The following is a 27941-nucleotide window of genomic DNA, read 5'->3' as shown; positions in this document are numbered from 1 at the left end:
TCAAAATAACACAAGAAACAAGAGACACACATTAAGACATAAACACAGGAAACGGGGGGAGCGAGGGTCATGAAAGGGAGACAGATGAATCAACACGGAGAGAAAATTTAACATGCGCGAGAGACATGATAGACTACACAAGCAACAAGGACACAGGGGAGGCCAAGCACAGAACCATGAATAATATTAACCACAAGAATGTAGAATATTGTATAAAACATAATCTTAAAAAGAAGAAAACATAAATCCTGGGCTCCGACTCACGGCCCTGACAATATAGAGTTGGACCTACAATAGGTTGCATGCTGTGTGGATTGTTGAGGGATTATGGACCTAAAACCAGGATGCAGGAAACAGTGACTAAACTCTAAGCAAGTTTTAATGGTGATAACCCAGAGAGTAAACCAAGCCAAAATCCAGAAGCTGAATACAAAAAGCAGGAAATCCAAAACATCAAGGGTCACTTGGCATCAAGGGCGACAGAGACAATACAAGAGGTAACGAGGTAAATGTTCGTCATGTGATGAAGACAATTGAAACTAATCTTGAGACAAGGGAAGTAGGAATAAAAACAAAGCACAAGTGACAAAAGACTATAAAAATAAAACAGGAAGTAACAAAACACCAACACAATGACTCTAACAAACAAACAAACCGAAATAAGTGAAACAAAGGATTAAGTCATCGGGAATAACCAATCAAACTAAGACTTAAGAATTCAAAAATACACAAGCTGAAAAAAGTCCAAAGCCCAAGACCACGAAACAATATTTGCCAAGTTTTAAATGAAATGAAAATAACATAAACAAGAAACAGCAATGCAAAGAACAGAAGTGCATCTAAACAAAACAGACAAATAATAACATTTAAATTCTGGTTTAAGTCATGTAATCTGGTTAATCTGACTGTTTTTAGGCTGAACGTGACCCCACCTCGAGAATAAAGGCAATTTAAATCTATCTTGACTCTAAATGCCACTTCAAATAAATCATAATTTGATAGGTGCTGGAGGCAGAGGTCCAGGCCCAGGAGTCTTTGTATAAAGGTGTCCTGGGTCGAGGTCAGGATCTGCTCTCCAAACAGAGTCAGGAGAATCAGCAAGCTGTTCAGAAGTGGATCAGGACTCTCAAGAAGCAGTGGAGCCACCTGACTGACGAGGTGACGGGACACCGCGACAGACTGCAGGCTGCCGCTACCATAAAGCAGGTGAATAATAGTGATGTGTCGGTCAGAACGAAATGGCTCTTTGATGTGAATGACGCTAGCCGGCTCCTTATCGCAAGCCGTGGGTTTTTTTCCCCTTTCTCTCACCCTCTCTCTCTCTCGCACTTTTTTCCGCTTCACTCCGCATGTGAGCCTTGTGCTTTGCGCTGGGCAGAGGGGGGAGGGGCGGTAGTTACACTCGCAGTAGCACAGGAACAGAGCGGGAGGGAGAAAGAGAGCCAGGGACAACAACGTCACATTAGAAAGGTATAGTTATCATCCACAACTATTTTCAGTTGCGGATGATAAAGGATTCAGAAAGTTTATTCATGCAGGTCCATATGACAGAGAATATGCATCTTCTTTTTGTTTTCATATTATAATTTATATTTAATTGTGTTGTGGTTTGCAGCGTGTTGTGTTGTTTCACTTTAAATTTGTTTAAAAGGAAAAAGCTGAAATTTTAAATAGTTAAAAGTTGAAATGTGAATAGTTGTTTTTTTTTTAATATGATTTATTTATTACATTTTATGTGGAGTGAATAAATAAAAGTATATTTACGGTGGCCCCTCGAGACAAAGCATGTAAAAACTCCAAAACACATACAAAACACAACAGAAGTGCTCCAGGACGCTAGGCCCAGCCTTGAGCTTTTCTTACCTAGTGGCCACACAAGCCAGCAAGTACCAACGACCGGATTTGGTGTGTGGTAGTAACAGGTAAATGAACATTTTTTTTAAATTATTTGAATATATATGAGTGCTTGTGTATAAATACACAAACAATACACATATGCTTTCAATTGTGTAATTTAAGTGATCTAGGTAGCTCTGTTTTGGAAGTTCAGTTAACGCTAGAAATGTGTTTTGGAGTTTGTATGTGCTTTTTCTCTAGGGCCCACTGTATATATTTATATTTATATATAAATAAAACCACTTTTTTTTACATTAGTAATTCCTTTTGTGCATAATTTCATATTATTGTTAATAATATATTAATTAATAATAAATTAATTAAATCAACAAAACAACCTGAAGAGCCGGTTCGGAGCCGAAAGAGCCGGCTCTTTTTAGTGAGCCGAACTGAAAGAGCCGGTTCTCTAAAAAGAGCCGGAAATCCCATCACTAGTGAATAATGTGTTATTAAGGGCAGAGAAGAAGAAGAGAAGATTGAAAAAAAGCTGTTTTTGTTTAGTGTAGCTTCTTTTTGTCTGTAAACTCCTATCTGTGCTCTCAACAAACACATTTTTGAGGTATTACTGTTTTTTTACAGTTAGTCTAATTATTTTGCAGTCAGATTTTTACCTGTGTGCTGCTGTTATTGTGTAGGTTCTAACCATCCTGTCACGTATGTTATGTTTTATTTTCTTGTGTGGTCTTTTGGAACCTGCTCTTGATCTCTATAGACATGCTCTAGCATGTCTATAGAGATCAGTAACCTTTATTTCTCTGACCAGTATTTTGCAGATGTGGAGGAGGCTAACTCCTGGCTAGGTGACAGGAAGCCACTGCTGATAAGCGAGGATCATGGGAAGGACGATTCCAGCACAGCATTGCTTCTGCAGCGCCACCTTCGTTTGGAGAAGGAGATGGCAGCGTATGCCTCAGAAATAAAGAGACTGTCAGAACAGTCAAAAACTGCAGCACAGCTGACGGTGCTGACTGCACAGCAGGTCATTCTGCGTGCTTTATTCGGATATTGTTTCTGTCAGATAGATTTTCCTAACATTTCTTATGTGTAGTTATTAATGAGTCCTTACTAAAATAATATAACATAGTTGAAAGATGTTTCTCCTATGTGTTCCTTACTTTTTTAATCTTCATTTATTGGCTGTTATAAACTGTGATATCAATAAACTGACAAATAGCTAATATTGGCTCTACAACACTGACTGTGATAGTAGATGCAAAGCTATAGGCAATATTTCCTCATTCCTTGTAGGCAGAGCCTCAGCAAGGCAAGATGATCCAATATAGCGATTCCTCTGGGGAAGAGGAGAAGGAGGGGCAAGGAGCACGAACCTCACTATCCAGTACCAGAGGTGGGAAGGGCCCTGTAAGCATCCCCCCTCAGAAAGAGGAAATCAAGGCCAAAGTCCGCTTCAGATACAGCAGAGGTACTGGAGTACTTAGTGTCACTGTTGTGTTGCATAGCATGATAAGGAGTGACTGCTACTCATACATGAAAACATAAGCCTATATTCTGCACTAAATAATCTGCCAGCACTACACTGTGTTATTTCATTTCTCATTTTGATACAGAATGCCCATTTTTCTCTTAAAACAGAAATCTTACTCAGGTCAGACCAAGTCACATAAGAAATATTCATTAAATATTTAGGCAAATTTATAGAGATGCTCTTGTTTACAGAGAGGACCAGATAACAGGCCAATTTAAGAGGAAAAATATCATGCATTATGTCCTTCTCTATTAACCATGTCTGAATTCGCTATTTTCTGTAACACAGGCTAGGTTAACACAGGTTTACTCTGTGGTTTACTATGAAGAGCAGTAATCTGTGCTAAAAAAAATGATGACAGAAAATAAGGAAAAGCAGATTATGTAAATTTTAACTGTTTTCATTTTTGCATTTCTAAAATGTAGCCAAGTGTGTTGTGATGAACAGACATGGGCTATATCTGAAATCACACAACAGAAAAACACATAGTAGATACTTTATTGAAATGTAAAGTATAAACTAACCTGATTTCAGGTCAGTTTCCGTGGGACCACAATGAGATTGTGACCATCATCAGCAGTGAGCCGGATGGAGACAGAGTTGTGGCCAGAGACAGTGGAGGAAACCAGCAGTCCATTCCCAAAACCTACCTGAAAATGCTGCCATCCAGTGTATGATCAATACTGAACCAGTTCTTTGGTCAGATTATGAAAATATCACATCTCGTTAGTGGACATGCTTTGTTAGTGGGCAGTGTGAAAATAAATTATTATGTATTTTTTTAAAGTGTCAATAACTTTATCACACCCTCTTCAGGTTCCTCCACCCACTCCACCTGCCTCAGCCAATGATATGCCAGAAAGCTCAAGCAAGAAACTGAGTCGTCCAAGGCGAAAACGCTCTATGCGTCGCGGCACAGCTGAGATCCAAACCACATTACTGCCAGACCCCGAGTACCAGAGAGATACTGTGGAGAGCACACAGGGCAGGTTGGACCAAGAGTACAATTTCTTGTACAACCTGGTGAAGGTGAGAGAAAGGAGCAGTATACAGAATATAAACTGTTTACTTAGTTATGTGGGAGGTTGTATTAAGATGACAGATTATTATACAGAAAAGGACATTCAGAGTAGCTGTATTCTAAAATCAGATTTATATTTATATTGGTTTTCAGACAAAGACAAAGAGCCTGGAGGAGATACTGCGTCTTCATCGATTTTACAACAGCTGCCATGAGTTTGAGTCATGGATGGAGGATAAGGAGAACATCCTCAACACCTTCAGCACTGATGATGACAATCTAGCAGTGGTTCAGGCCAAATATGAGGTGAAGACTTCTCCAGAAAAATATTTCCAAACATATCGTACAAGACTTATCCTACAAACTGAAAACAGGGGATCAACTCATCTGGGTGAAACAAATGTCCCAATACCTCATGATTTTTCTAATTTGTTTAATCCTTAAATGCATCTCTTAAAAAATATTAAGACTACGTCACAGCCCATCATTTTGTTCAGTTAAGATCTCAGCATAAACTGTAACAGCAGTCAGGTGTTTCCTTTTGCTGATGGTGGGAAATTTAGCCTTGTGGGTTTACTTATAAATGAGTAAATAATAGCACATGGTGTTGTCGAAGCTGGCTAGATGGATTCTGATACCAACAGATTTGTAGATGAAGATCAACCTTAAGTTAAGCTCATAAATCATATTATTTACTGGGAAGGAGAAACTTTTAACCTCTAAAGCCAGAAAATCACAGGGAAAATACTGGCTTCCAATTGTCACTTCTGTAGGTTAATCAGAAATGAAAAAATGTGGCTTTAGGTAGAATACATCTGATAAGGTAATTCATATTAAGTGCCACTGAGTTTTCACTGATTTTCACCCAAACAACAACTTTTTTTGTTGCTTTTTTAAATGATTAATTTGAGGTTTTTTCTGACTTTTGGACATATTTAAGAGGCCTGATTTTTTTTATTTTCACTTCTTCAGAATAAACTCAGACAAACTCAGATTCATAAAATATCTGAATACTTTGACTCACCCTTGACTTTCTGTTTTAGAACTTTCTGACTGAGTTAGCGAGCGGACGAGGTCAGCTGGACGATATCATCAAAATGGCAGACGAGCTGGTGAAGAGCCAGCACAGTAAACAGAAAGAAATCCAATCCAGAAAGAGGAGTGTTTCCAAAAGGTGCAAAAAAAGTCCAAATCACTCAAATCAGCACAAGGACCCAGATACACAAACTAGATCCTGTGAAAAAGTGATGTCTCATTGTTACTGTTATTAAAATGACAACAGTGAAGGACCCAGTAACAACGGCTTGCTATTATAGCAACATGCTATAATAAAGTGCCTGGGCTGTAGGTTGAGTACAGGACAGCATTTTGGACAGTTTTGGGGCGCCAGAGGCTCCTGATGACTGTGTGACAACTGTGTGATAGTTCTTGGTTCTTGGTGTGTTGCAGGTGGGATCGGATTCAGCAGCTGAAGGATGACAAAGGAAAGGAGCTGCTGAGTACGGCAGACGTGCAGTCCTTCCTGCATAGCTGCGAGGAGGCTAAAGCTCAGCTGCAGGGTGAGCTGTCCCAGCTTGACGAAGTGGACATGGGCTGCACCCCCTTCACTCTGCTTGCTGAGGAGAAGAACCAGATTCGGGCCCTTAGAGACATCAAGATGCTTGAGGGCAAGATTGCTTACCTGAAGAGCGTTGCAAAGATGTATGGTCTGATATAGTCTGCAGTTGTCTCAGTAGTACTTAATTTAATCAAAAACACTTTAAAAGTAATTGATGGTTACAAATATGTTAAGCAACCAACCAATCAATCAATCAATCAATCAATCAATCAATAATAATAATTTTAGAAATGTGTGTTGTAATTTGATAGAAATAAGTCATTGTTGTTTTGTATTTGATGTTCATAATGATTCATCAGTGATGTGATATATGTATATAAAGGAAATTAAAAGAGCCATAGACGTGACACTGAAGGTAGCTGCAGTTTTCCTGAGAATAGTTATGTGAATTACTTTCACATGAATGGGCTCATGGATTGGCCTACACTGGTCTGTACCTTGGTACATGGGCTTTGATGTGTTCATGTGTTCACCGCTCTCCAAATATCTATTACAGATGATAATGGTATCTTACTTTACATTACGAATAACACAGAGCTGCATTAGTCTGAAAGGTTTCAAAGTTAAAACACTTTACATGAACTTCTAGCTAAAAGTGTTTTTTCTAAAGAAACTTCACGGTGGAGTACATCTCCATTCATCTCCACTCAATTTGCTCACATCCTGTGTTACAGGAAGCAGGACTGCAGTCCGGCAGAGAGTGCGGCCATTATGGAGGAGGTTCGAGGTTTGGAGGCTCTGCTGGATCAGGTGACATTTTCCTTCTTTGTTTTAGACTGACTGGAGTGTAGTAGCCAAGAGTGAAGGTGTTCAAACTTCAGTCTGTGTTCCTACAGAAGATCTCTTTTGTGCTTGCAACATTTCGTGTTGATTTGCATTGACACTGACATACTCGACGTCATTCTTTTATTAATAAAAGTGAAGATCTCTTATTTTTTGTGTGTACAAAGCAGGTGGTATAAGACTGAAAAGGTACAGCGTTTGGGTCATTATAATTAGGTTTGATATTCTGATGAACACAGACTCAGAGGCTGTTACTGTTTTATTATTGTTATATTATTATTAAATGTTTGAGTAAAAAAAATCTAAAATAAAACTACAAACTTAAAAAAAATACATTTTTGTACAGGTGAAATGTCAAGCATCAGACAGACAGCACCAACTGGAGGAGGCCCGCAGGCTGCAAAGTTTCCAGCAGGAGGCCAAGGAGCTAGAGCGCTGGGGGGGTTCAGTTCAGGAACGGCTCCTGCAGGAGGAGACAGCGAGCGATGTGGCCTCGGCTGTCACGCTGCTGGAGCAACACCAGGAGCTGCAACTAGAAATGGAGACACAGAGGAGCAGGTAAATAGCAGAAACTGTGCACAGCATTCAGTGCTTAGTGTGTTGTTGTTCCATTCATTGAATTGCATTCATTTAATTCTATTTAATTCAAAATAAATTAAATCTGCAGCATCAGTAAATTTAAATGCAAAGTGTTTTAGCAGTGGTTAATAGGAATTTAAAAAAATTATGATGAAAATTATTATGATTAAAAATTATGCTAAAGAATGTTCAAATCATTAATCCTGTGCACGTATTTTTTTAACTACCATAACGCTTGTCCATAATGAAAGCCATTTCTATCCCCTTCTGACAAAGGGATTGAGAAGATTGGCTCATGGACATCATCATTTAAGTGGACTGTGTCTCTCCCACTGTGTGTGTTTTTGCCAGGCTGAAGGAGATGGAGAACTTAGGGAAATCTCTGCTGCAGGGATCATCCAATGGGAAAATAGGCGGTGTTGACATCCAACAAATCCTTGATAATCTCAGTGCTGAAAGGAGTAGGCTGGAGACGCTGTGGGCTAGTAGAAAGAAGCATTTGGAGCAGGGTGTGGAGCTCCAGAGGCTGAACCAAGAGGGAGACCGGATTGAAGCAGCATTGTCTGGACACGAAGCCCGACTAAAAGTCCAAGATCTTGGGGTGAGGGTGCTCATTTCTCACCTTTTTACATGGTCCAGCTCCTTGAAATGTTACCATTAAATTTGAATCCTAAATAAGTATTTATAGAAATCTGTGAAATTGCAATAAGTAAAGATTATAAATAGGATGTTCTATCATAAAAATGTCAAAAATAATGATTACATTTATTGATGCAGGACTCGGTAGACAGTGTGCACAGTCTACTGGGGCGACAAGATGAACTTGAAAGTCTTCTTATGGCTTTGGATCAAAGAGTGGATAAATTCGCTGAGCGCAGCAAGGAGCTTATCGACCAGCAGCACTTTGCTTCAAAACAGTAAGAAAACACAGCAGAAATTGTTCCATAAAGTGGGCTGCCAACTCCATAATTTAATTCTTATGCTGTACTGGAGTAACTTTGCATATTTTGCTTTTAAAAATAATCGTTCTTTGCCTAATCTTAAACCTATTTATCATATACTGAGCCATGGCATAGTCCCTACATTCATCCATGTAAACAAGCTGATTTAGTTCCCTTTATGCCAACTTTCTTCTCATGGACTGTTCCCAGCATACAGAAGGTTTTAACAGGGTGGGTGGGACTGCTGTGCTCACAGCCTGATCTCTATACCTGAGTTTACCAAACTGAGGATATAATTTCTGAGGTCATAAAAAAATAAGAGTAGAAGAAGTTAGGGATAAATAGAATTGGTTCTATGAATTGGGTACTATCACTCTGTTTGTAAATTGTTCTACAAGTAGAACACACATCACTGCAAAATTAGCATAATGCAAATCTAAGATAATTAAAGCTCATCTGCTTGCTACTTCAACCTAACAGGAAAGCTTTGATGCAGTATGCACACAGTTTGCAGAGCACCAAGGCTGTTTCTTTTCCATACGACATGAAACCGTGCCATCTAGCTGTCAAATAAATTACAACATCACATGTATACCATCTCTGCTACTTTGATTAAATGGCTTGTGAGGGGTCATGCCAATCATCTTCTCAGGCAGATGGCGGGGAACTGTTTACATTATTAGTTAAATTGTCCCTCTAACAACCAATATGTTCAAGTCAATAACCTTACAATAAACTGTGTCACCAATCTTTAAAACCTCAATGTTTATCTTACAGCATTAAGGAACGGAGCAGGAGCATCCAAAAAGCCAACAGGAGGCTGAAAGAGAGCTGCAGGAAGAGGAGGAACCTACTGCTGGACTCCAAGAAATACCAGGTACTATTGTCAAAATGCTAAAAACAAGAAAACATACTTTACTTTATGTTGTTTATTGTGTCGAGTACCTGCACTGATCATAATATCTACAGGAGAGCGCTCAGATGAATGTTATAAGTTCTTTAATAATAAATATAAGGGTGAATTTGCCTGGTGTTTCGTGTGGCAGGAGTTCCAAAGAGATGCGGATGAGCTGCTGTTGTGGATGGAGGAGAAGTTTAAGGTGGCAGAAGACGAGTCCTACCGAGACCCCACAAACATCCTCTGGAAGCTGAAGAAACATGAAGCGGCTGAGAAGGAGATGCAGGCCAACCAAGTCTGGTTGGATAGACTTGTTCAGGTAAAACACCTCTAACTTTTCACCCAGCATGATGACTTCTGTAGAGGAAACAACAAGTGTTTGACAGTGACTCTGGCAACACATGCACAGTTGCATATATTGAAAAGACGACTTGCACTTTGGTGAGATGTCACCTTCAGTACATATGTGTGTGTTTGTGATAAGCTGGGAGAGGAGATGATTGCTGAAGAGCACTACAACAGTCAGAGCATCAGCAGGAAGTCTTCTCAGCTCACGAGTCGGTGGAAAAGACTACAAGACAAGATGGCTGACAGGGGGGACAGGCTGAGACAGGCGGGGCAGCAGGAGCAGCTGATGGAGCTTTTGCAGGTAAACTACTGATGGAGAAACTGGATAAGACGTTTGTGTGGTCCAGTTCAGTGATGTTGGTGCCTTTTATGGCTTTTTGAGGAAATTACCAGACAAATAATGCTGTCTGTGTAGCCCATCCAAGACGTTTGTACTTCAGTCTTGATTTGGGAGATTGTAGCATTTATTAATGCTAGTTAATTAGTTAATTAGCACTAATATATGTATGAATGCACTTTGCCAACCTAGCCTACCTGCATTAATTGATAACTTTACACCCCAGCCTCTTGTATGCCTCAAATATGCTCACCACTGGCTCCCAAAAAAGCAAGAAGAACACAGCTTAACTTTGAGACTTCACAAGCCTTTAGGTGACACTATAACTGACCCCTGTCTTTTATATACAGTTCATAGTTTCTGGCCAAATTTAAATTTACACTAATTTTAGAGGTCAACTGGAGTAAAAAATTAAAGACCATCCTTCCCAGGAGAAGTAATTGCTGTCCAAACAGAGCTCCATTCTCAGAAAAATCTTGTACTTTTCCTCCTCAGGATGCCAAGCTGAAGATTGAGGCCATCCAGTGGATGCTAAACAATGCTGCCAAAGGTCACGACCTGCGCTCCAGTCGACAGTTGCTGAAGGTGAGGACAGGCCTGCATTGATTTAATGACTCTGGGTTTTACAGTTAGACATCAGTGAGTACTTTGTGTGTGTGTGCTCATGCAGGAGCATCAGCAGCTGGAGCAGGAGGCCAAGGAACTGGCAGAGAAGATCAACTCTATTGTGAGCAGGGCCAAACACCTCGCTTCCAACCACTTTGACTCTCAAAGGATCCTCCAGGAGACAGACGCCTATCTCACTTTGTAAGTTACTTTGAATCTTCAAAAAAATAGATATTTGCATTTATTGCATTTAGAGTAACTTCAGTGCATATAAAACCAAGTGCATGGTGAAGAAAAGAAAGGAGTACAAACAAGATCAGGTCAGGGTGTCTCAGCTAAGAAAACGATCTGTTGAAGTAAAATGACAAAAGGCAAAATAACAACAAAAATAAAAGTGGATGACAAGGACGCTCACACAGACAAAATCTGAAAGACACAGACACAGATACATAGAATACAATTTCCTATGTCACTTCAGGTTTTATCTGTCATTGTCTCCTTTGGGGTATTTTATTCTGTGTGTAATTAAAAAGTAATAACATAAATATAGTCCAGTGCTCACTCTAGGTTATCATCATCTTGACTTTATAACCTCTGTGTGGCAGATTCAAGTCCCTGCAGAAACCTCTGGACGAGCGTCGAGCACAACTGGAGGCATCTGTGTTGTTGTTTGGATTTTATCATGATGTGGATCTTGAGCTCAACTGGATCTCTGAGCATGTTCCTGCCTCTGGATCTACAGGATACGACAAATCTCTGGCTGGGGCCCTCAGCCTCATGCAGAAACACAAGGCACGAGCTGGGTTGCAGTTCTTTATCTATAAAACCTCCCCTTTTCCTTCATTTGTTAACTGAGCTGAGAGCTCAGTTGGAATTACAATGGACTCAAGTGATTTGACACATTCACAGGGCTGTGTTTTACTTAACATTTGCTCATGTACTCGTGTGTTAACCCAGGAGCTGCAGGCCGAAGTGAATGCACATAGAAAACACCTGAACCACATTCTGAAGAAAGGGCGCAGCCTAGCCAAATCCAACAAGTCAGAAAGAGAGGCGGTGCTGCAGAGGTGTGGTTGTTTTTTTTGTCATCAAAAAAAAGTTTCATGTGCATTGGTGCATTGTAGTGAATCTATCTTACGCTGACATTGCTTATAAAATGCATTAAAACTAGAAACCATCACAAAATAAGCATTTACTTAGACAAGGAAAATGGTATGTTAGAGAATAAGTTATAATATAATAAAATTTATAAAACATTATCAAACACATTACCTTAGTCCACCAAATAATGAGAACAAAATAGACACCATTGAATGATCTTGTCCAAATAGCTTGGTAATCACTCCTGTCTTTGAGGCCTAACACTGATGCAAAGATGGGATTGTTTTCAAAACCCAGCACACTGATCTGAAGGAATAAATTTAAATTTAATGACATTAAAACGACCAATTCCATGAGAGAAACTGGTCCTTTCTCTAAATGTAGGATTTTTGATTTTTAGACTGCAAAGATGCCATTGGCTCCAATGTATGCAAATGTTTCATAATTTTTATAAATAAAAAGCCTGTTGGGAGGGGTTATGTTATATAGCTGGGCACTTGACACAACTTTGAGAAGGTATTTGTCTGGACTGTTCAAGTGATCTGTAATAAGTACGGTCTCAGTTTGGACCAAATGTGTTCTGGCTTTGTGGAGCAGTGTAAATTTCTGCTGTTTTGCAGGTGCGACCACCTCAATACAGAGTGGAAGGAGCTTGAGGATGCCTGCAAAAAGAGAGCAGCTCACCTCAGCAAGGCTATTACCAGAGAACAGGTGAGATGGACAAGGATATTTTATATTGGAGGGAAGTGAAAGTCTTATACTGACACTCCATCATCAAAATACCTTTAAGTAAGACACTTAGTTCTGCAGCTGTCTAACTGGTCATTTAGAGTTAAATTTTGAAGTATTTTATGTTAAACCCAACCAAAACAAAACATAAAATGCTACATTTTCTGTGTGTGCCTCATCTCTAGCTACTGTTGGACTGCTCAGAGCTGGAGTCCAGACTCGCAGAGATGCTCAGTCTGGTGAACATCGACGACTATGGCAAAAACCAGCTGGCCACACAAAGCCTCATTACTAAACACCAGGTATATCACACACTCTCACTGTGTACACTTTGCTTAGTCGGAAAAGGACCTCATATGATTCCCCTATCGATTCCTGACGAAGAAATCAAAGAACAGCGTGCAGATTGTACAACAACAGAATCAGTAAACAGTGTCCTTGTGTTCGTGCAGGTGCTGGAGGGACAACTGGAGGTGTTGGAAGCTGAAGTAGAGGCATTAGGAGACCAGGTAGAGCAGGCCATTCAGAACTGGGGCCTGGAGGAGCTCAGCAGACCTTACAGTCGAATCAGCAGCCTGAACCAGCAGCTGCAGCACCAGGCTGGACTCAGGTGAGCACACACTCATATTGTTGGATTACTTTCTCTGCTTTTCTCTCACAGATTGTTTTTTGAGTCTCTCTCTTTCGTGATATTTTTCCTAATCGTTGTTTGTTTATCTATTTACTGTGTTTTTTTCTTTTTTTTTTCCTTTTTTTGTTTGGAAAAAGTGCAATATTTACATAAGGCAGTTGTTAATTACAGAAAATGTAGAAAGAACATACCTATGTGACAAATAAAATTTAAATTTGAATTTTGAAAATTTTGAGAGAAAGACTTATACAGTAAAGTGCTGATCTTTAATATCTTGACCTGCTTCTAGGTGATTTATATCATTTTTCTCCAAACAAAATGATATTAGTTCAGATGATCTGTCTCTGACTTAGCGGTTTTATTGTTGGCTTTTTTATTGCGTCTGTGTACCTGTGTGACTGACCACCCTAATGTCTCCTGTTAGGGGTCAGAAGCTGAAGGAGGTCCTTCAGCTCCATGAATTCAGGCGAGAGTCTTCAGAGCTGGAGGACTGGATGAACCAGCAGAGACAAACAGCTGAGTCTCAGGACCTGGGCAATGATTATCAGCATGTTCAGGTTACATTTCATTGCACAATGATTGTAAATATTAATTCTAGTGTGTTTTTGGCGGCTGAAGGTAGCTGTAGAGTTGTGTGTCTGTGGATTATGCTTGCAGTTGGTTCGAGGGAAGTTTGAAGGCTTCCTGAAGAAGCTGGAGGTTGGCGAGGAGAGACTACAGAACTGCAGAAACCTGGCTGTTCAGCTGATCCACAACAAACACCCACAGAGCTCTGCAATCAAAGACACTCTGCAGCAGCTTAGGTAATCACACAGCCACAGTAGTGAGTCAGTTATTTTATCTGTGAGGCATCCTATTCCTTTTCTTGTTTGTCTTAAATGCTGAAATTGTTGGTTTTGCGTTTCAGTAAGCAGTTTTTACCTGTGTCCGTCCATCCATTCATCTTCTTCCGCTTATCCGGGGTTGGGTTGTGGGGGCAGCAGACTAAGCAGAGAAGCCCAGACCTCCCTCTCCCTGGGCACCTCCTCCAGCTTGTCTGGGGGAACACCAAGGGGACCACCCAAGTGGAAGCCTTATGCCACTTGCCTACGCTTAGAAATTCTGTCCATAAAAAATATGAACAGAATCGGTGACAAAGAGCAGCCCTGGCAGATTCCATCACCCACTGGAAACGAGTCTGACTTATTGCCAGATATGCGGTTCAAGCTCTTGCAATCGTTGTATTAGGATCGAATGGGCCAGACACCCCATACTCCCAAAGCACCTCCCACAGGACAAGCCTACAAAACACATGCAGACTGGTTGGGCAAACTCCCATGCACCCTCAATTGTCCTCGAGAGAATAAAGAGCTGGTCCAGTGTTCAATGACCAGGACGAAAATTGCATTATTCCTCCTTTATCCGAGGTTCCACTAATGGACAGACTCTTCTTTCCAGCACCCTGATATAGACTTTCCCAGGGAGGCTGAGGAGTTGACCCCCTTATAGTTGGAACACACCCTCTGGTTTCCATCTTAAAGATAGGAACTACCACCATGGTCTGCCAATCCATAGGTACCGCCCCTGATCTCCAAGAAACATTGTAGAGGCGTGTCAACCAAGACAGCCCTACAACATCCAGAGCCTTCACAAGCTCGGGGCAAACCTCATCCACCCCAGGGGCCCTGCCACCAAGGAGTTGTTTAACTGCCTCAGTGACCTCACCCCAAGAGATTCTCATCCCCAGAATCTGCTTCCTCCATGCCAGTGGGATTAAGGAGGTCCTCGAAGTATTCCTTCCATCACCAGACAATGTTTTCAGCTGAAGTGCATGTAGAGCACTGCTTTCTCCTCCTGAGCCTTAGGGTTTGCCAGAACGTCTTCTAGGCAGTCTAGACGTCTTTTTCCATGGGCTCTGTCACAGTTCTGGGTCATTTTGACCCAGCATTTTGGGTTTCTTATTTTTTGGTTTGACTTTGTATTTTTGGTTATTTTCTTGATCTTTTGTCAGGCTTAGATGATGATGATTATTAGTATTATTATTATTATTTAGTATGTTTCAGTTATTCTTGGTGAGGGATTAGTTCTTAGGTTTGTGTCTCATGTTTAGTGTAGGTTTAGTTCTGTGTCTAGTCTGCGTCTTTGTGTAGTTGTTTCCTGTTTTATTGTGAAGGTCCATGTCTTATGTGAGTGTATTCAGTTTTGCCTCCCTTGTCTCGTCAATTACTTCCAGCTGTGTTCCCCACCTGTGTGTAATCTCCCTGTGTTCTTCTGTGTGTATTTGAGTCGTGTCTTCTTATGTTGTAGTCACTGGTCTGTCTGTTAATCTCCCGTCCCCCTGCTATCAACCTTCATGTGCCTCCGCTCACCCTTGTTTGTGTTCATGTTTAGTAGTTTATTTTCCCAGTATTGTTTGCCGTTTTCTACTTGTGTTTTATTTTTACAATAAACCTCCTTCACACCTCCACAAGTGCCTGCACTTGGATCCTCCTTTATTATTCTCCACACAGCTCATTCTATTCGCCATGACAGGCTCTCCGAACGGCTCCTACATCTAAGTTTTTGCTTCAGCTACTGCACGAGTTGGCCTCTCGGTACCTATCAGCTGGGTCCAAAGTCCCACATGCTAACCAAACCCAATAGGACTCCTTAAGCCTGGTGGCTCTCCTCACCTTTGGTGGTCCATCATTCGGTTGAGGGGTTGAAACCACGACAGGCACCAACCACATTGCGGCCACACCTCAGCCACTGCTTGGGCAATGGAGGTGCTGAACATGGTTCATTCAATGTCCCCAGTATCTCTCGGGATGCTGTTGAAGCTCTGCCGGAGGTGTGAGTTGAAGATCTCGTGGACTGGGGCCTAAGGCGTTCTCAGCAGACCCTCACTATATATTTAGGTGCGCCAGGTCTGTCCATAATCCTCCCCCGCCACCTGATCCAACTCACCACCAGTTGGTGGTCAGTTGACAGCTCAGCCCCTCTCTTGTGTCCAGAAAATATGACTGCAGGTCCGTTTACAAAATCAATCACTGACCTTGGCCAGGGCCCAAGCTGTGTGTTGAGATGAGCCCGACTATATCTAGCTGGTATCTCACACATAACTCAGGCTCCTTCCCCACCAGAGAGGTGACATGCCATGTCCCAATCGCTAGTCTCGGTAGACTGGGATCGGTCCACCAGGGCCTCTGTTCCTGGCCGCCACCCAACACACATTTGCACCCGACCCTACGGTGCCTCTGGCGGGTGGTGGGCCCATATCCCTTTTTCCTGGCCAGGCCAGGGCTAAGACACTTGCCCTCGGGCACCCTGCCCTTGTCTGGTTCCAAGGCGGGGCCCTGGTAACCCTATCCCGGGAAGGGTGAACTGTTCCCTCGATCTTCCGCTCATAGGGGTCCTTTGAATCGCTCTTTGTCCACCTTATGTTAGTTTTGATATTTATGTTTCTGCAGTGCATCCTGGGAAGATTTGAAAAGCTTGGCCAAGGAGCGTCAGGATCAGCTACAGAAAGCTGAGGAATGTCACCGCTTTTACCAAGACCTGAGTGATGCGCTAACTCTCATCCAGGTAGCTATGTTCATGTAGAAACTGCTGTCTGACTCCTAGACATGTCAGCTGGGTTTAGATCTAATTACTTTGAAGACATCAGATCCCATGAATGGATTATGGCATTGAAATATGGAAATATAAAATGGAAGATGGAAGACAGCACACCCATCAGAAGCACGCTCATTCAGTTCAGTTCAGTTCAGTTCAGAAGAATGAAGAACTGTTAATAAGAGGAAGGGGACTGGCTGTCCTCCCCTAAATTATTATAGAAAATAAGACATTCTGATTTGGTTTTAGGATTATCTGTGAAAGATGGGAGATAAAGTGTACATCTATAGATGGAACCAAAGAAGGAAAACACTGCAGTGCTAAACTTTGAGATATCATTCAGATCACACAAATATAAAGCGTTTAGCTTGTTTGGCACGAACCTAACCAGCCCCGCCTCAGTAAACCACAATGAGAACAGGCCAAGAAACATGGAGGTGGGAGGGAGCTGACAGTGGAGCTGTAAAAGTTTGAAAGGTGCAAAAGAGATTGCATTTATAGAAATGCTATGGTGTACAAAAACTAAACCCCATCCAGCAACATAGACACAGCTGTAAAGAATTTCACTTCATCTATTTGTCATTGTATCTGAAGTACAAAGAACAGAAGGAAGATTAAAAGTCCAGATCATAGATTATACATGAAATGTGAGCATCAAGTAAGTCTGGTTATCAATCTACATCAATAAATGGTATGGTTGCAACACAAGGATAGGCATACAGTATCTGTTGATTATTAGTAGCTAACAGACTAAAAACCACTCGACACAGCTGAATCCTATTTCACAGTTACACTACACATCTGTCATTTTCTACTTTATGGGATAATGTTTTTTTTATCGATTATGTTATTGATGGTCCCCTGTGCAACACTTAAAACTTCTGTTCCTGTCTCTCTTTGTAGGAGCGACACAAAAGCATCCCTGATGATGTGGCAAAGGATTTGCATGGAGTGACGTCACAGCTGAGGAAACATGAGGCCCTGCTCCTTGAGCTTGCCACCACAGAGGAACAGGTGATAAAGTGCTAAATTTGTTGACCAAGGACATCATATAGTTAAGAAAAGATGTTTAACATCTGATTCAGCTTAAATGAAAAGATCACCATGGAAACAGTCTCTTATGGGTTGTTAACAGGCTAGGGAGCATTTCTAAAGTGGTTTACAGTCAGTCTAACCTACAGAATGTATTTTGCTGCCCAGTGATACATAAAATCACTATGAAGGGAGGCATTTCTGACATCATTGCTACAGAAATGTAGCAGAAGGAAAATCTGTTCAATACTCACTGATGATGAGCTCAATAAGACAGAGTGGAAGATGCTGTCTGACAAAATGACAAAGTGCCATTGGCTGGAATGAGACATCTTAATGTATCTTATCTCTTTCATTTCTATAGTTTCAAGAGCAGCTGGACTCTGTTGACTCTGTCCTGGAGCTTTGCACGCCCGAACTGAGTGTTCGCCTACAGAAAGTGCAGGACGAGGTGGTGGAACGGTGGGAGGAGCTGCGACTTCTTGCTGAGAAGAGAGAAGAGGAGCTCAAGCGGGCTTCCCAGCGATATCAATTCCTTAGCATGGTGAGGACAGATAGATACAGGATGCAGGTCTGAAAGTCTAAAGTAGTACTTCCTTGAGTTGTTCAGTAGATGTTTTGCATCTTTTTGTGGAGGGTTTTCAAGTGTATTTAGGTATAAGGGGAATTTGGTCCATTTGGATTTTGTCCCCAACAATGAGCTTACTTCTGTCATCTTCCCCACTCTTCTTCTTCAGGTGCAAGACTACTTCCTGTGGTGCAGCCAGCTGATCAGCGCAATGGCAGTTGAGGAAAGCATCAGTGATGTGGCTACCGCTGACCTCCAGCTGGCTCAACATCAGCAGTTATGGGCTGAGATGGAGGCAAGACAGGAGACCTACCAGCAAGCTCTGGACATGGGAGAAGAGCTGCAGACACAGGACAAAAGCAACCAGAAGGAGGTAAGGAGGAGAAGTAAGATTTTGGAGACTCTGGGGATAGCTATATGGCACTTTTCTCATTTTATGGAATACAAATAAAAAGAAAGAAAAGTCTGCAAGACCAGAAAGCAGATTAAAAAATACAGCTGCAAAATACAGAAAATCACAACTTCATTGTACCCTTCAAGCACTGTCCAAAACACATTGTGTGCATGAAAGGATTTGAGATGCTGAAGCAAACTCATCTCTGGAGATCAGCTTGGCTTTAATCATTAAGCTCATCTGTTGTGACCTAGAGTCATATTCTGATTGATTTCAGAAATAATCATAAAGTTACGGTTACCATTTACCTATTAATGAAGTCCATGTTTGATAAGTATAGAAAGAACTTGTTATCCCAGGGTGAGGAGGGGGTTCGGGTCCTGGGATAACAAGGGATAACAGCTCTTTAAAAAAGAGCTTAACCTTAAGATGAGATGAATCTGAATTTTTTTCCCCACTGTTGTAAGGTAGACATTGATACAGTCTAGTCAGAGAAATTAGACTTTTTGTTGGGTGATGGTTCTCTTAGGTGTTGGAGAAGATGGACGCTCTCCAGTCAGAGAGAGAAAAACTGGAGGAGAACTGGAAGAAGAAACAGAGCTGGTTAGAAACTGTTCACCTGGAGCAGATCTTCTACAGAGACGTCAACAGCATGGAGAAGATGTCCAACTCACAGGAGGTACACCTGCTGTATTCGTTCAAGAAAAAAACCCTGCAAAATAATGATACCATTGATGGTGAAAACTTCTGTCATGTCTCCACAGATCCTGCTGAAGAACAGCACTCTGGGAAATACTGTGGATGAGACAGAAGGTTTGATCAAACGCCATGAAGCTTTTGAGAAGCTGCTCAGCTCGCAGGAGGACAAGGTCTGTACTCCTTCTGTGGGTTGGTCCTTTCCCCTACAGTTAAAACAAAATGCACAGCTTCTTTAAAGTCAATTGTAAAAACTAAACCATTTAGTGACATGCTGAGGTAGAGTGAATGATAATACTCTACATTTTATAGTAATTACCACTTTCTACCTTGGTTGAGCCCCTGCTCATTTAAATCTACACTTCCCTCTCTCTGTTCCAGCTGTCATCTCTGAAGGAGTTGGCTGAACGTCTGAGGAAACAGCTGAGCAAAAAGAAGAGCGGACAAGTCAAAACCAGACTTAAAGCTCTCCTCCAGAGACGAGAGAAAATTAAAGAGCTTTCTGCCAAACGTGGGGAAGAGCTGGAGCTTTCCAGGCGTCTGTGCATTTTCAACCGAGATGTCGCAGAGGTAACTTGCTAACCAGTCAGAACACTGGGCAATGTTTGGTAGCTGGATCCCCAAATATCTTTAAGGTTTTTACAGTGTTAAAAAATAAGGTGTGATTGATGATAACTGACAAATGAAAAAACTCAGGTCTGATTTCCAGTTCAATTCTCTGTTTATAACACTGTTTAACCGTCCATCTACTTCTGTTTCTGTGCGTCAGGCAGAGGAGTGGGTGTCTGAGCGGATGCAGAAGATGGCAGAGGACAGTAAAGCTGACCTCAGCAACCTGCAAACCAAGATGAAACTCCTGCAGAAACATCAGGTGTTTGAGGCTGAAATCCTGGCTCACCATGAGATCATCAGTAATGTACTTTTGGTAAGAACAGCTCGAGGGCCAGCAGTAGGGCAAATTAATATGAAACCACAATAACAGAAAAGATTCAGCGGGAGCGAAAAGATCTGGGAGTGATCTACTAAAAACATGCAAACATATGAGCAGATTTCATTTCAGTAATAACTAACATGAACAGACCTGCTGAAGGTGTAAGTAATCTGCCAAAACAATAGCTTTGTGAACACAGGTTGTTCGCATGCCATGAAATAACCGCTGCTTTATTGCCAAAAAAATCCACCATATGAACCTAGACTGGAGGTTGTAAGGCTGAGCTATTTATTAAAGTGAAAGGAAAAAAACACACATGGCCACATATGTACAAAGACAGGCGGATATGTAATGCAGCACATGAAGCGAATACAAGAAAAACTAACCCCCCCCCCCCTCCCAAAAAAAACAAAACAAAACAAAACAAAAAAACAAAAACACAAGAGCTGGTCATGTTGCACAGTTCTGTGTGTGCACATTGCTGAGTAAAGACACACAATTAATATTGCCATGTAGCTAATAGTAAATCTGACTCCAAGTGGAAAAAAGTGGAAAACATGTACAGCAGTAATGCCACTTAACTTTAGGTTTAGGATTGTTTGACGTGATTGGACACAAAGAGGTGAGATGATAAGATGAAATGTTAATATGGATCTTTTTTTTAATTTACCTTTCAGAATTACCACTTACAGACATGATTTAGTGAACCTGTCAGTGTTGGTTAGATTGCGTCTTCAGCTTTGTGCCTTTGTGTCAAACATCTACATGCAGCCTGCTTTGTTCTTTGCTTCTAGGCTGGGGAAGAACTTGTATCTCTTCACCTGAGGTCCAAAGAGGTAAAGAAGAGTGCAGCCACACTCGAGCTTCACTGGGAAGAGCTGAAGAAGGCTGTGGCCATCCGTGGCAAAGCTCTGGAAGATAACAGAGCCTTCCTGGAGTACCTCCAGAAGGTGGAGGAGGTGGAGGCCTGGATCAGACAAAAGGTAGAGCACAGATAAATGGATGGAAGTGCACTGCTGTTAACATGGGGACATTTGTTACTTTACGTCTGTGACTCTGTGTTTCAGGAGGTTATGATTAATGTTGGAGATGTTGGAAAGGACTATGAACATGGAGTCCAGCTGCTGAAGAAGCTCAGTGAGTTCAGAGGAAGTGAAGATAAGGTAAGTAAACTTATGTTGTTCCAACGTGAGCTGCGAGAAACTACAGCTATGCTAGGCTGCAATGATAGTTACACAAGACACAGAGCTCAGTGTTTGATGACTCAACCTTTTGATGGCAATAGTGAAGTCGGACAGGGCCTCTATATACCACAAACAGGGAGAAGATGAAGAACACTGCTTTTAAATGCTTTGCTCTCTAGTGTTCTCCTCAAACAGGATACGAAGAGCTTAACATGACTAACATTACTGATATTATAGAAGGAATAGCTCAAACTGACCACAAGCCACACTGTTTTAATATGTCTGAAAAGTGACAGCCAAATCTGTAATCTGCAGGACGTGACAGTGGATGATGCTCATATCAAAGCCATCAACAAACTGGCAGCCAAACTAGAAAAAAGACAGAGTGCTGAGGAACTGGTGACTGTGACAAAGAGGAGGCAGCAGCTCAATGAAAGGTAACGTGTCTGAAGATCTTCCACTTTCAACCCAGAACTTTCTTGCTGTGAGGCAACAGTGTTGACCAGCGCACAAACTACTTTCTGTGGCTTTCTAAATAATGCATCAAAGTGGTTCTTCTCCTCCAGGTGGAGCAAATTTCACGTTGATCTGAATAATTACAAGAACCAGCTCGAAGAAGCTCTGGTGGTCCACAGTCTCATCAGAGAACTGGAGGAGGTCAGAGACAGAGCTAATGAAAAGGTCAGGCAACTGTTTTTTTAACCTTGATGCTGCAATTCTAAAACACAAAATTATTACACTGTGAAAAATGTCAGCGAAAACAGAATGCAGTGATTTGAAAATCTCAAACTCATACAGTATTCACAAAGGAACATGAAAACAACATTCATCTAAAACTCCAGCAAATGGTCTCCTCAGCTGCCAGATGGACTGTAGTTAAAAGAAGTCAGGATGCTGCACAGTGGTAAACATTGCAATGTTCTAACTGTGTTGAAATGCTGGACCTGAGCTGATGTACTCACCTTTAATCCTGTCCATCCTTCGTCACTCCCAGTCAGAATCTTAACATCTTTTCTATTTTTTATTGTGAATAAAATATGGGCTAATGAGATTTGCCAGTCATTGCATTCTGTTTTATTTACATTTGACCCAGCATTGCAACTTTTTTGGAACTTGGTTGGTATTTTGAAAAGGTTCCTCCTCGCTCTCTTTAGATGCTGCTGCTGCAGGATCAGGATTGTGGCTGCGATGTGGACAGTGTAGAAAACCTGATTAGACGCCACGAGGAAATAGAGAGAGAGGCTGGAGTTATCCAAGATAGAGCAAAGGTGAGGCACCCAAGGCTGCAACTGACACGTTGATTCTTGACTTCAGGAATTGTAACTGGAAAGCTTGCATGTAAGCTTGGTACCTGTTCATAAAGATGGTCACAAGTAGATGTTAAATAGATTAAAAACAAGACAAAAAAGCCAACCTTGACAGATGGAAACAAAAATCAGATGAATCTAATCTTGTTAAAACACACTTTCATCAAAAAACTAAATGCAGTTTTATAAGTCCAGCTCATTTGCCAAATTACCACCTCTATGACTAAAATGACTGACTTACTTCTGTCTCATCAGTCTCTGGAAGAAGGCTTGTTGGGTGATGTGAGTGCTCAGTCAGTGATGAGCGACAAGCTGAAGACCAAACAGAAAGAAGTCCAGAAGACTCTGAAAACTTTGGACAAGGAACTCAAACACAGGTAACTTTAATCTACTATTAGAAGCAACAGTGATTTCAATTATTTTAATTGCTGAAAGTTTTCAAAAGTCAGAGCATCTAGCAATTAACAGTGAAATAACTATGTAGGCACCAATGAAGTTTGCCAATGTTTTCTTTGCCATCTCTATACCTTGTCTAAAATCAAGCAGTCTGGCAAATTCCTTGAATTCCTCGCAGGATTGTCACTCACCACTTTATCTAGGCTACCGAGCAGCTTTTGAATTATCTGTGTGATTTTTGTTGATGGAAAGTGTGGTATTTCCAAAATCATGGAGTAGCAATCTGTGATTATCAGGTTGTGTTGGTGCTTACCCTCACATTGATCCATAGCAACTTTTTCCAGGGTTGTTCTGGGAGCAGCTTGGATATTGAGTTTAGTTTAGTTAGTTTAGATATGAGAGGTTCTTTTGGTTGACTTTTCAATTCATAGCACACAGGTAGAGCATGGTCTTTACCTGTGCTCGTCTTTCGGTGCAGCTCTGTGTAGGCAGCTGTTGTTTTATCGTTTCATCCATTTTGCTGGTGGGTGCAGGAATCCCGTCCAACACTAGCCACACAGCATGCCACATCGCACTGAGTGTTAGCCAGAGGGCTAGGTGACAGGTTGTGATAAGCGTTTTCACTTTAGCATACTCCTATACTGGATTCTCATGTCTAAAATCATGGGAACATGTTGGGACTGTAGTTGCACACTGTTCCAGCTGTGGTATGTAATGAGAGGTACTGGACTAGCTGAAGCTCGGTCTGTCTAAACTAGCTAGGCCATCGAGGTATCCCTCAAACTTTCTACAAGCCCACAGACCTGCTAAAGGCTTTTTTTCTCCTCTCACCAAGCATGCAACATGTTAACCACTGGACTTTTAGAGTCCCAACAGTGTTTTACATTAGTAAAAATCAAAAATGCGGATAGTGATCAGAAGAACTCCCTCAGGAAAAACTCAAGAAGAAATGGTCTTTTTCAGAAAAGAAAAGCTGCAGGAGGCTCACCAGTTGCAGCTTTTCAAGGCTAACCAGCGCCTCCTGCTGGAGTGGAGTCTCAAACAAAGCAGTGAGATGGCAGAAAAGGGACTTCCCAAGACCAGAACAGAGGCTGACCGGCTCATTGTGGAGCATCAGGACTGGAGGGTGAGCACTGTGGCTTACTTAAACTTTACTACCTTAATGAAGTAAATACCAATTTTAAACTTTGCTGTTTTTAGACGGAGATTGACGCTCGTGCTGAACGCATCGACTCTGTCGGGGACTTTGGTCTGGGTCTCATCCGGTCTGGTCACAGCTCTAAGTCAGAGATCCAAAAGGCTTTGAACCAGCTAGAGGAAGCTAAAGCTGGACTGGACCGAGCCTGGTTGAACCGTAACATAACCTTGGAGCAGGCCCGTACACTACAGGTGACACAGCAGTGGCCCCCAAAATAATTTAATATGACTTTTTGATGTGAATAATGAATTAATATAGTCTCATTCATATTTATAAGTATATTTGCAAAATTAATTTGCTGAACAAATCTCAGATTTAATTAAAATAAATATATTTCATGTATTGTAAGTTAACCTGGTCCTCTTAGCATTACACTGAATAATCCTTAATATAATTGACGAGATCAGACAAGATCGGGCGTTCTCAGGGTGGTATGGCTGTTCTGTGACTGCAGCTCAGGCGGTAGGGCAGGTCATCTACTGATCCTCCTTCAGTCTGCATGCCAAGTATCCTTGGGCAAGATACTAACCCCAGATTGCTCTCCCCGATGCTACATTTGCTATGAATGGTAGTTAGGAAGCACTAAGAACTTTAGAAGACAGTGCTTGTGTGATTGGGTGAATGTGGCATGTTGTATAGAGTGCTTTGAGTACTCTGGGAGAGTAGAAAAGTGCTATATAAGAATCAGTCCATTTACCACAATTGACACATATGATTGAGCTACTTTACATAACTGAAAAGTTTCAGCTACCTTAGCAAGGTGGATTTTGTGCCTTCTTGTAGTTAGACATAAGACAACTATGAGACACAGCTTTAGCAGTCAGATTAGCTTATGCTGAGCTCTTCTCTGTATCCTTCAGATCTTCCTGACCTCTGTAGAACAATGTGAGAGCTGGCTCAACAACAGTGAAGCCTTCCTGTCCAATCAGGACCTCGGGGTATGGATGATTTGCTTCAGAATCATACACATATAGGAAAGTACTCTTATGCTGTGAAAGCAACCTATTCTTTTTGCAGAGCTCAGTGACAGAGGTAGAAACACTGCAGAGGAAGCAGATTCAGTTTGAGGAAGCCCTGGAGGCTCAGGGAGACCAGCTGGACCAGGTAGAGAAGCTGGCCCAGGAGATGATCCAACAAAAGCACTATGATGCCAACAACATCAGAGCAAAGAGCAAAGCACTGACCACCAGGTAGTCATCAGACATCTCAGCCACACACTTTCCAATTAAAGCAAGTAGCTGGAAATAATGTTTTGACTCCTGCTTGCTCACCTGCTGTGTTTGCGCAGGCGGAGTCAGTTGCAGCGGCAGAGCAGATCTCGTTACAAAGCTCTGGATCAATCCCTCCAGCTGCAGCAGTTCTTGTCCAGCAGCTACCAGGTAACTTTCTGAACTCTGCTGAAGCCTAATTTGTATTGTTCTTCAGGGGTCTATAGCAAATTTGTGTTTTCCAGGTATGTGTGTGGCTGAATGAGCGTAACGCCATAGCACTGGATGAAAACTGGAGGGAACCAAACAACCTTCAGGCAAAGCTGTTAAAACATCAGAGCTTTGAAGCAGAGATCCTCGGCAACCGCTACAGGGTGGAAACCCTCACTAAGGTGGATTTTCTTAAGTGTCTGTGTATTTCCCTGATTACAGCTCTAGCTGCAAGATGTCTTGGGCTGGACAGTTAACGGTTTATTCCTGAGAAGTGTCAAAAAGATTATCCCATCAGAATTTTTGTCCTATTTAGACCTTCTCTTAGATTTTGTTAACATTTCAGACTTTATTGTTTGTTTACACCATTGGGAATATAAAATGTTGCCTATTGGGTGCTTTCCAGGAAGGAGAGAAGCTGCTGTCTGAGTCTCTGTCTGCTGAAGGAAAGGTTCGACCTCGACTCCGAGAGCTGACTGACAGCTGGGATACTCTGATCCACAACTGCAAGGAGAAGAAAACTAGACTGCAGGAGGCCTACCAGGTACTTGCACAGTCATGTTTAATGTTGCACTTAAAACTATAACTTAATTTCAACTTAAACCTACTCAACTTTAATCCTTAACTAAATCTTCATAGAAAACATTAAAGATTTCTTTCATGCTCATTGCCCTGGAATTGTAGGGAGGCACATAAAGTTCTCTGAATGCCCTTTGTGTGTTTAGGCATTGCAGTTCCAGCGTTCATTGGATGACATGGAGCAGTTCGTGGCGTCAGTGGAGAGGGAGCTGGCCAATGAGGACTGTGGCAGTGACCTACCCTCTGTGAACAGACTGCTGAAGGAACTGCAGGGGGTGGAAGAGGAGATGGATGGACACCAAGACCGAATCCAGGTGCAAGCGCGAGGGTGGACATAATGTTTAGTTGTTTTAAATCCCCATAATTTTGAGTTTTTAGTTTGATTTTTTTTCATTAGTAATTATATCTAAGCTACATACTAGATTACTTCTATAATGATATTATAGCCATCATGGTCCTGGGTCTTTGTCCCAGGGTTTATGTTATGGATTGTGTGAATCGGGTTAAAATGATATTCTAAGTTAGGCTAGATTCTCTGATTGTTTCATGTTCGGTTTTCTTGTAATTCTGAGTTCTCATTCGATCATTTAGTTTCTGTTTAGTTTCTAGCTCTTAGTAAGTAAGCAAGTAAAATTTTATTTATATACCACCTTTCAAGACAAAGATCACAAAGTGCTTCACAAAGAAATCCCAAGGCATTTAAAAGAAAAACAGACGAAAAGGTTCTTAGTGATCATAGTTTTCCCTGCCTCTGAGTCTAATGTTCTCCTGTCAGTCAGTCTTGTCTCTGTGTTTATTCCTGTCTCCCCAATTGCTGCGTCTTGAGTTTCTGTCTGTGGGTTTCCTGTGTCCTGTGTCTAGTATATTCATTTTTGCTTCCTCCCTGTCCCATTATGCCAGTTAGCTTCCAGCTATGTTTCCCATCCCTTGTGTATTTAGTCCCCTGTTGTCCTCTGCCTGTTGTCGCGTCATTCCACATTGCTGCGTGTCTCTCCCATGGTCCTCGTTTCTCCTAGTGGTTCTAGTCAGCTCCGATTCCTAGTTTCTCTGTTCCTAGTTTTCTAGCTTCATAGTTCTGTGTTTCCAGTTTTAAGTTATGTTTACATATATCCCGTGTCTCAGTGATTACAGCAAAATAAAGCTGCCTCTTTTAGTTCATCACCTTTGTGTTTTAGTCCTGCATTTGGGTTCAGCTCCTGCCTGCCACACAGCACACTCATGACAATTGCCCATCCTACTTCACAACAAACATTATTGTGAAATTTACTTTAAAAAACCCACCATATTGTTAACATCAGCTAAATGTTAGTGGAGACACATTATTCATGTTAATGACTATATGTTTAACTCAGTTTAAAGTCTAAAGGGAAAAATAACCTTACTTATACTTCTGTGGTTTCCAAACTGGCATGCCACACTAGAGTTGCCTGCCGCCGTCATGGAAAAAGAGCATTGTAGATTCACTAAAGTGTGACAAATGTCGGCTTGCTTTGTAAATCCACTGCATATATGAAGTATATGTAAATGTATATATTTTATATATCAGGGTCTGGTGGACACAGCAAAGAGCTTCCACTCTCAGGGTAACTTCCTGGCTGAGGAGATTCAGACCAGAGTGGCACACACCATCAACAGGTTTGTAAACAGTAGATCATTTGCACTGTGAAGAAATCTGGTTGTATACATAATGT

The 27941-nt window shown here is 41.5% G+C and overlaps 1 protein-coding gene and 1 long non-coding RNA gene across 2 annotated transcripts in view; one reads left to right on the top strand and one right to left on the bottom strand.

Annotated features, from left to right (window-relative positions):
• Positions 1-27941, top strand: part of sptbn5 (spectrin, beta, non-erythrocytic 5) — a 52276-nt gene that overhangs the window by 11597 nt on the left and 12738 nt on the right. The window contains exons 16-62 of the mRNA XM_040041972.1: positions 1003-1206; positions 2660-2875; positions 3145-3319; positions 3917-4053; positions 4199-4411; positions 4557-4709; positions 5447-5577; positions 5853-6104; positions 6696-6771; positions 7151-7362; positions 7735-7984; positions 8161-8300; positions 9102-9201; positions 9371-9541; positions 9707-9871; positions 10403-10492; positions 10578-10714; positions 11119-11305; positions 11471-11580; positions 12235-12325; positions 12529-12645; positions 12796-12953; positions 13399-13531; positions 13632-13777; positions 16403-16517; positions 17451-17561; positions 17944-18123; positions 18317-18520; positions 19071-19220; positions 19306-19410; positions 19619-19807; positions 20007-20162; positions 20963-21151; positions 21236-21331; positions 21668-21789; positions 21919-22033; positions 22507-22620; positions 22915-23036; positions 24019-24181; positions 24256-24444; positions 25114-25191; positions 25271-25443; positions 25542-25632; positions 25707-25853; positions 26078-26215; positions 26397-26564; positions 27797-27885. Coding sequence (XP_039897906.1) covers positions 1003-1206; positions 2660-2875; positions 3145-3319; positions 3917-4053; positions 4199-4411; positions 4557-4709; positions 5447-5577; positions 5853-6104; positions 6696-6771; positions 7151-7362; positions 7735-7984; positions 8161-8300; positions 9102-9201; positions 9371-9541; positions 9707-9871; positions 10403-10492; positions 10578-10714; positions 11119-11305; positions 11471-11580; positions 12235-12325; positions 12529-12645; positions 12796-12953; positions 13399-13531; positions 13632-13777; positions 16403-16517; positions 17451-17561; positions 17944-18123; positions 18317-18520; positions 19071-19220; positions 19306-19410; positions 19619-19807; positions 20007-20162; positions 20963-21151; positions 21236-21331; positions 21668-21789; positions 21919-22033; positions 22507-22620; positions 22915-23036; positions 24019-24181; positions 24256-24444; positions 25114-25191; positions 25271-25443; positions 25542-25632; positions 25707-25853; positions 26078-26215; positions 26397-26564; positions 27797-27885 — 6968 coding nt within the window. The remainder of the gene's footprint in view (positions 1-1002; positions 1207-2659; positions 2876-3144; positions 3320-3916; positions 4054-4198; positions 4412-4556; positions 4710-5446; positions 5578-5852; positions 6105-6695; positions 6772-7150; positions 7363-7734; positions 7985-8160; positions 8301-9101; positions 9202-9370; positions 9542-9706; positions 9872-10402; positions 10493-10577; positions 10715-11118; positions 11306-11470; positions 11581-12234; positions 12326-12528; positions 12646-12795; positions 12954-13398; positions 13532-13631; positions 13778-16402; positions 16518-17450; positions 17562-17943; positions 18124-18316; positions 18521-19070; positions 19221-19305; positions 19411-19618; positions 19808-20006; positions 20163-20962; positions 21152-21235; positions 21332-21667; positions 21790-21918; positions 22034-22506; positions 22621-22914; positions 23037-24018; positions 24182-24255; positions 24445-25113; positions 25192-25270; positions 25444-25541; positions 25633-25706; positions 25854-26077; positions 26216-26396; positions 26565-27796; positions 27886-27941) is intronic.
• LOC120739960 lies at positions 22588-24070 on the bottom strand. The gene is made up of 4 exons (XR_005697304.1): positions 23512-24070; positions 23369-23416; positions 22901-22971; positions 22588-22703 (listed from the first exon to the last, which is right to left on the bottom strand). It is a non-coding gene; the product is annotated as an uncharacterized LOC120739960 (long non-coding RNA).

Source organism: Simochromis diagramma, unplaced genomic scaffold, assembly GCF_900408965.1.
Source record: "Simochromis diagramma unplaced genomic scaffold, fSimDia1.1 OVJJ01000304.1, whole genome shotgun sequence".
Taxonomy (NCBI): domain Eukaryota; kingdom Metazoa; phylum Chordata; class Actinopteri; order Cichliformes; family Cichlidae; genus Simochromis; species Simochromis diagramma.
Note: the sequence above shows the minus strand (reverse complement) of the source record. Positions and strands in the feature narration are given on the sequence as shown.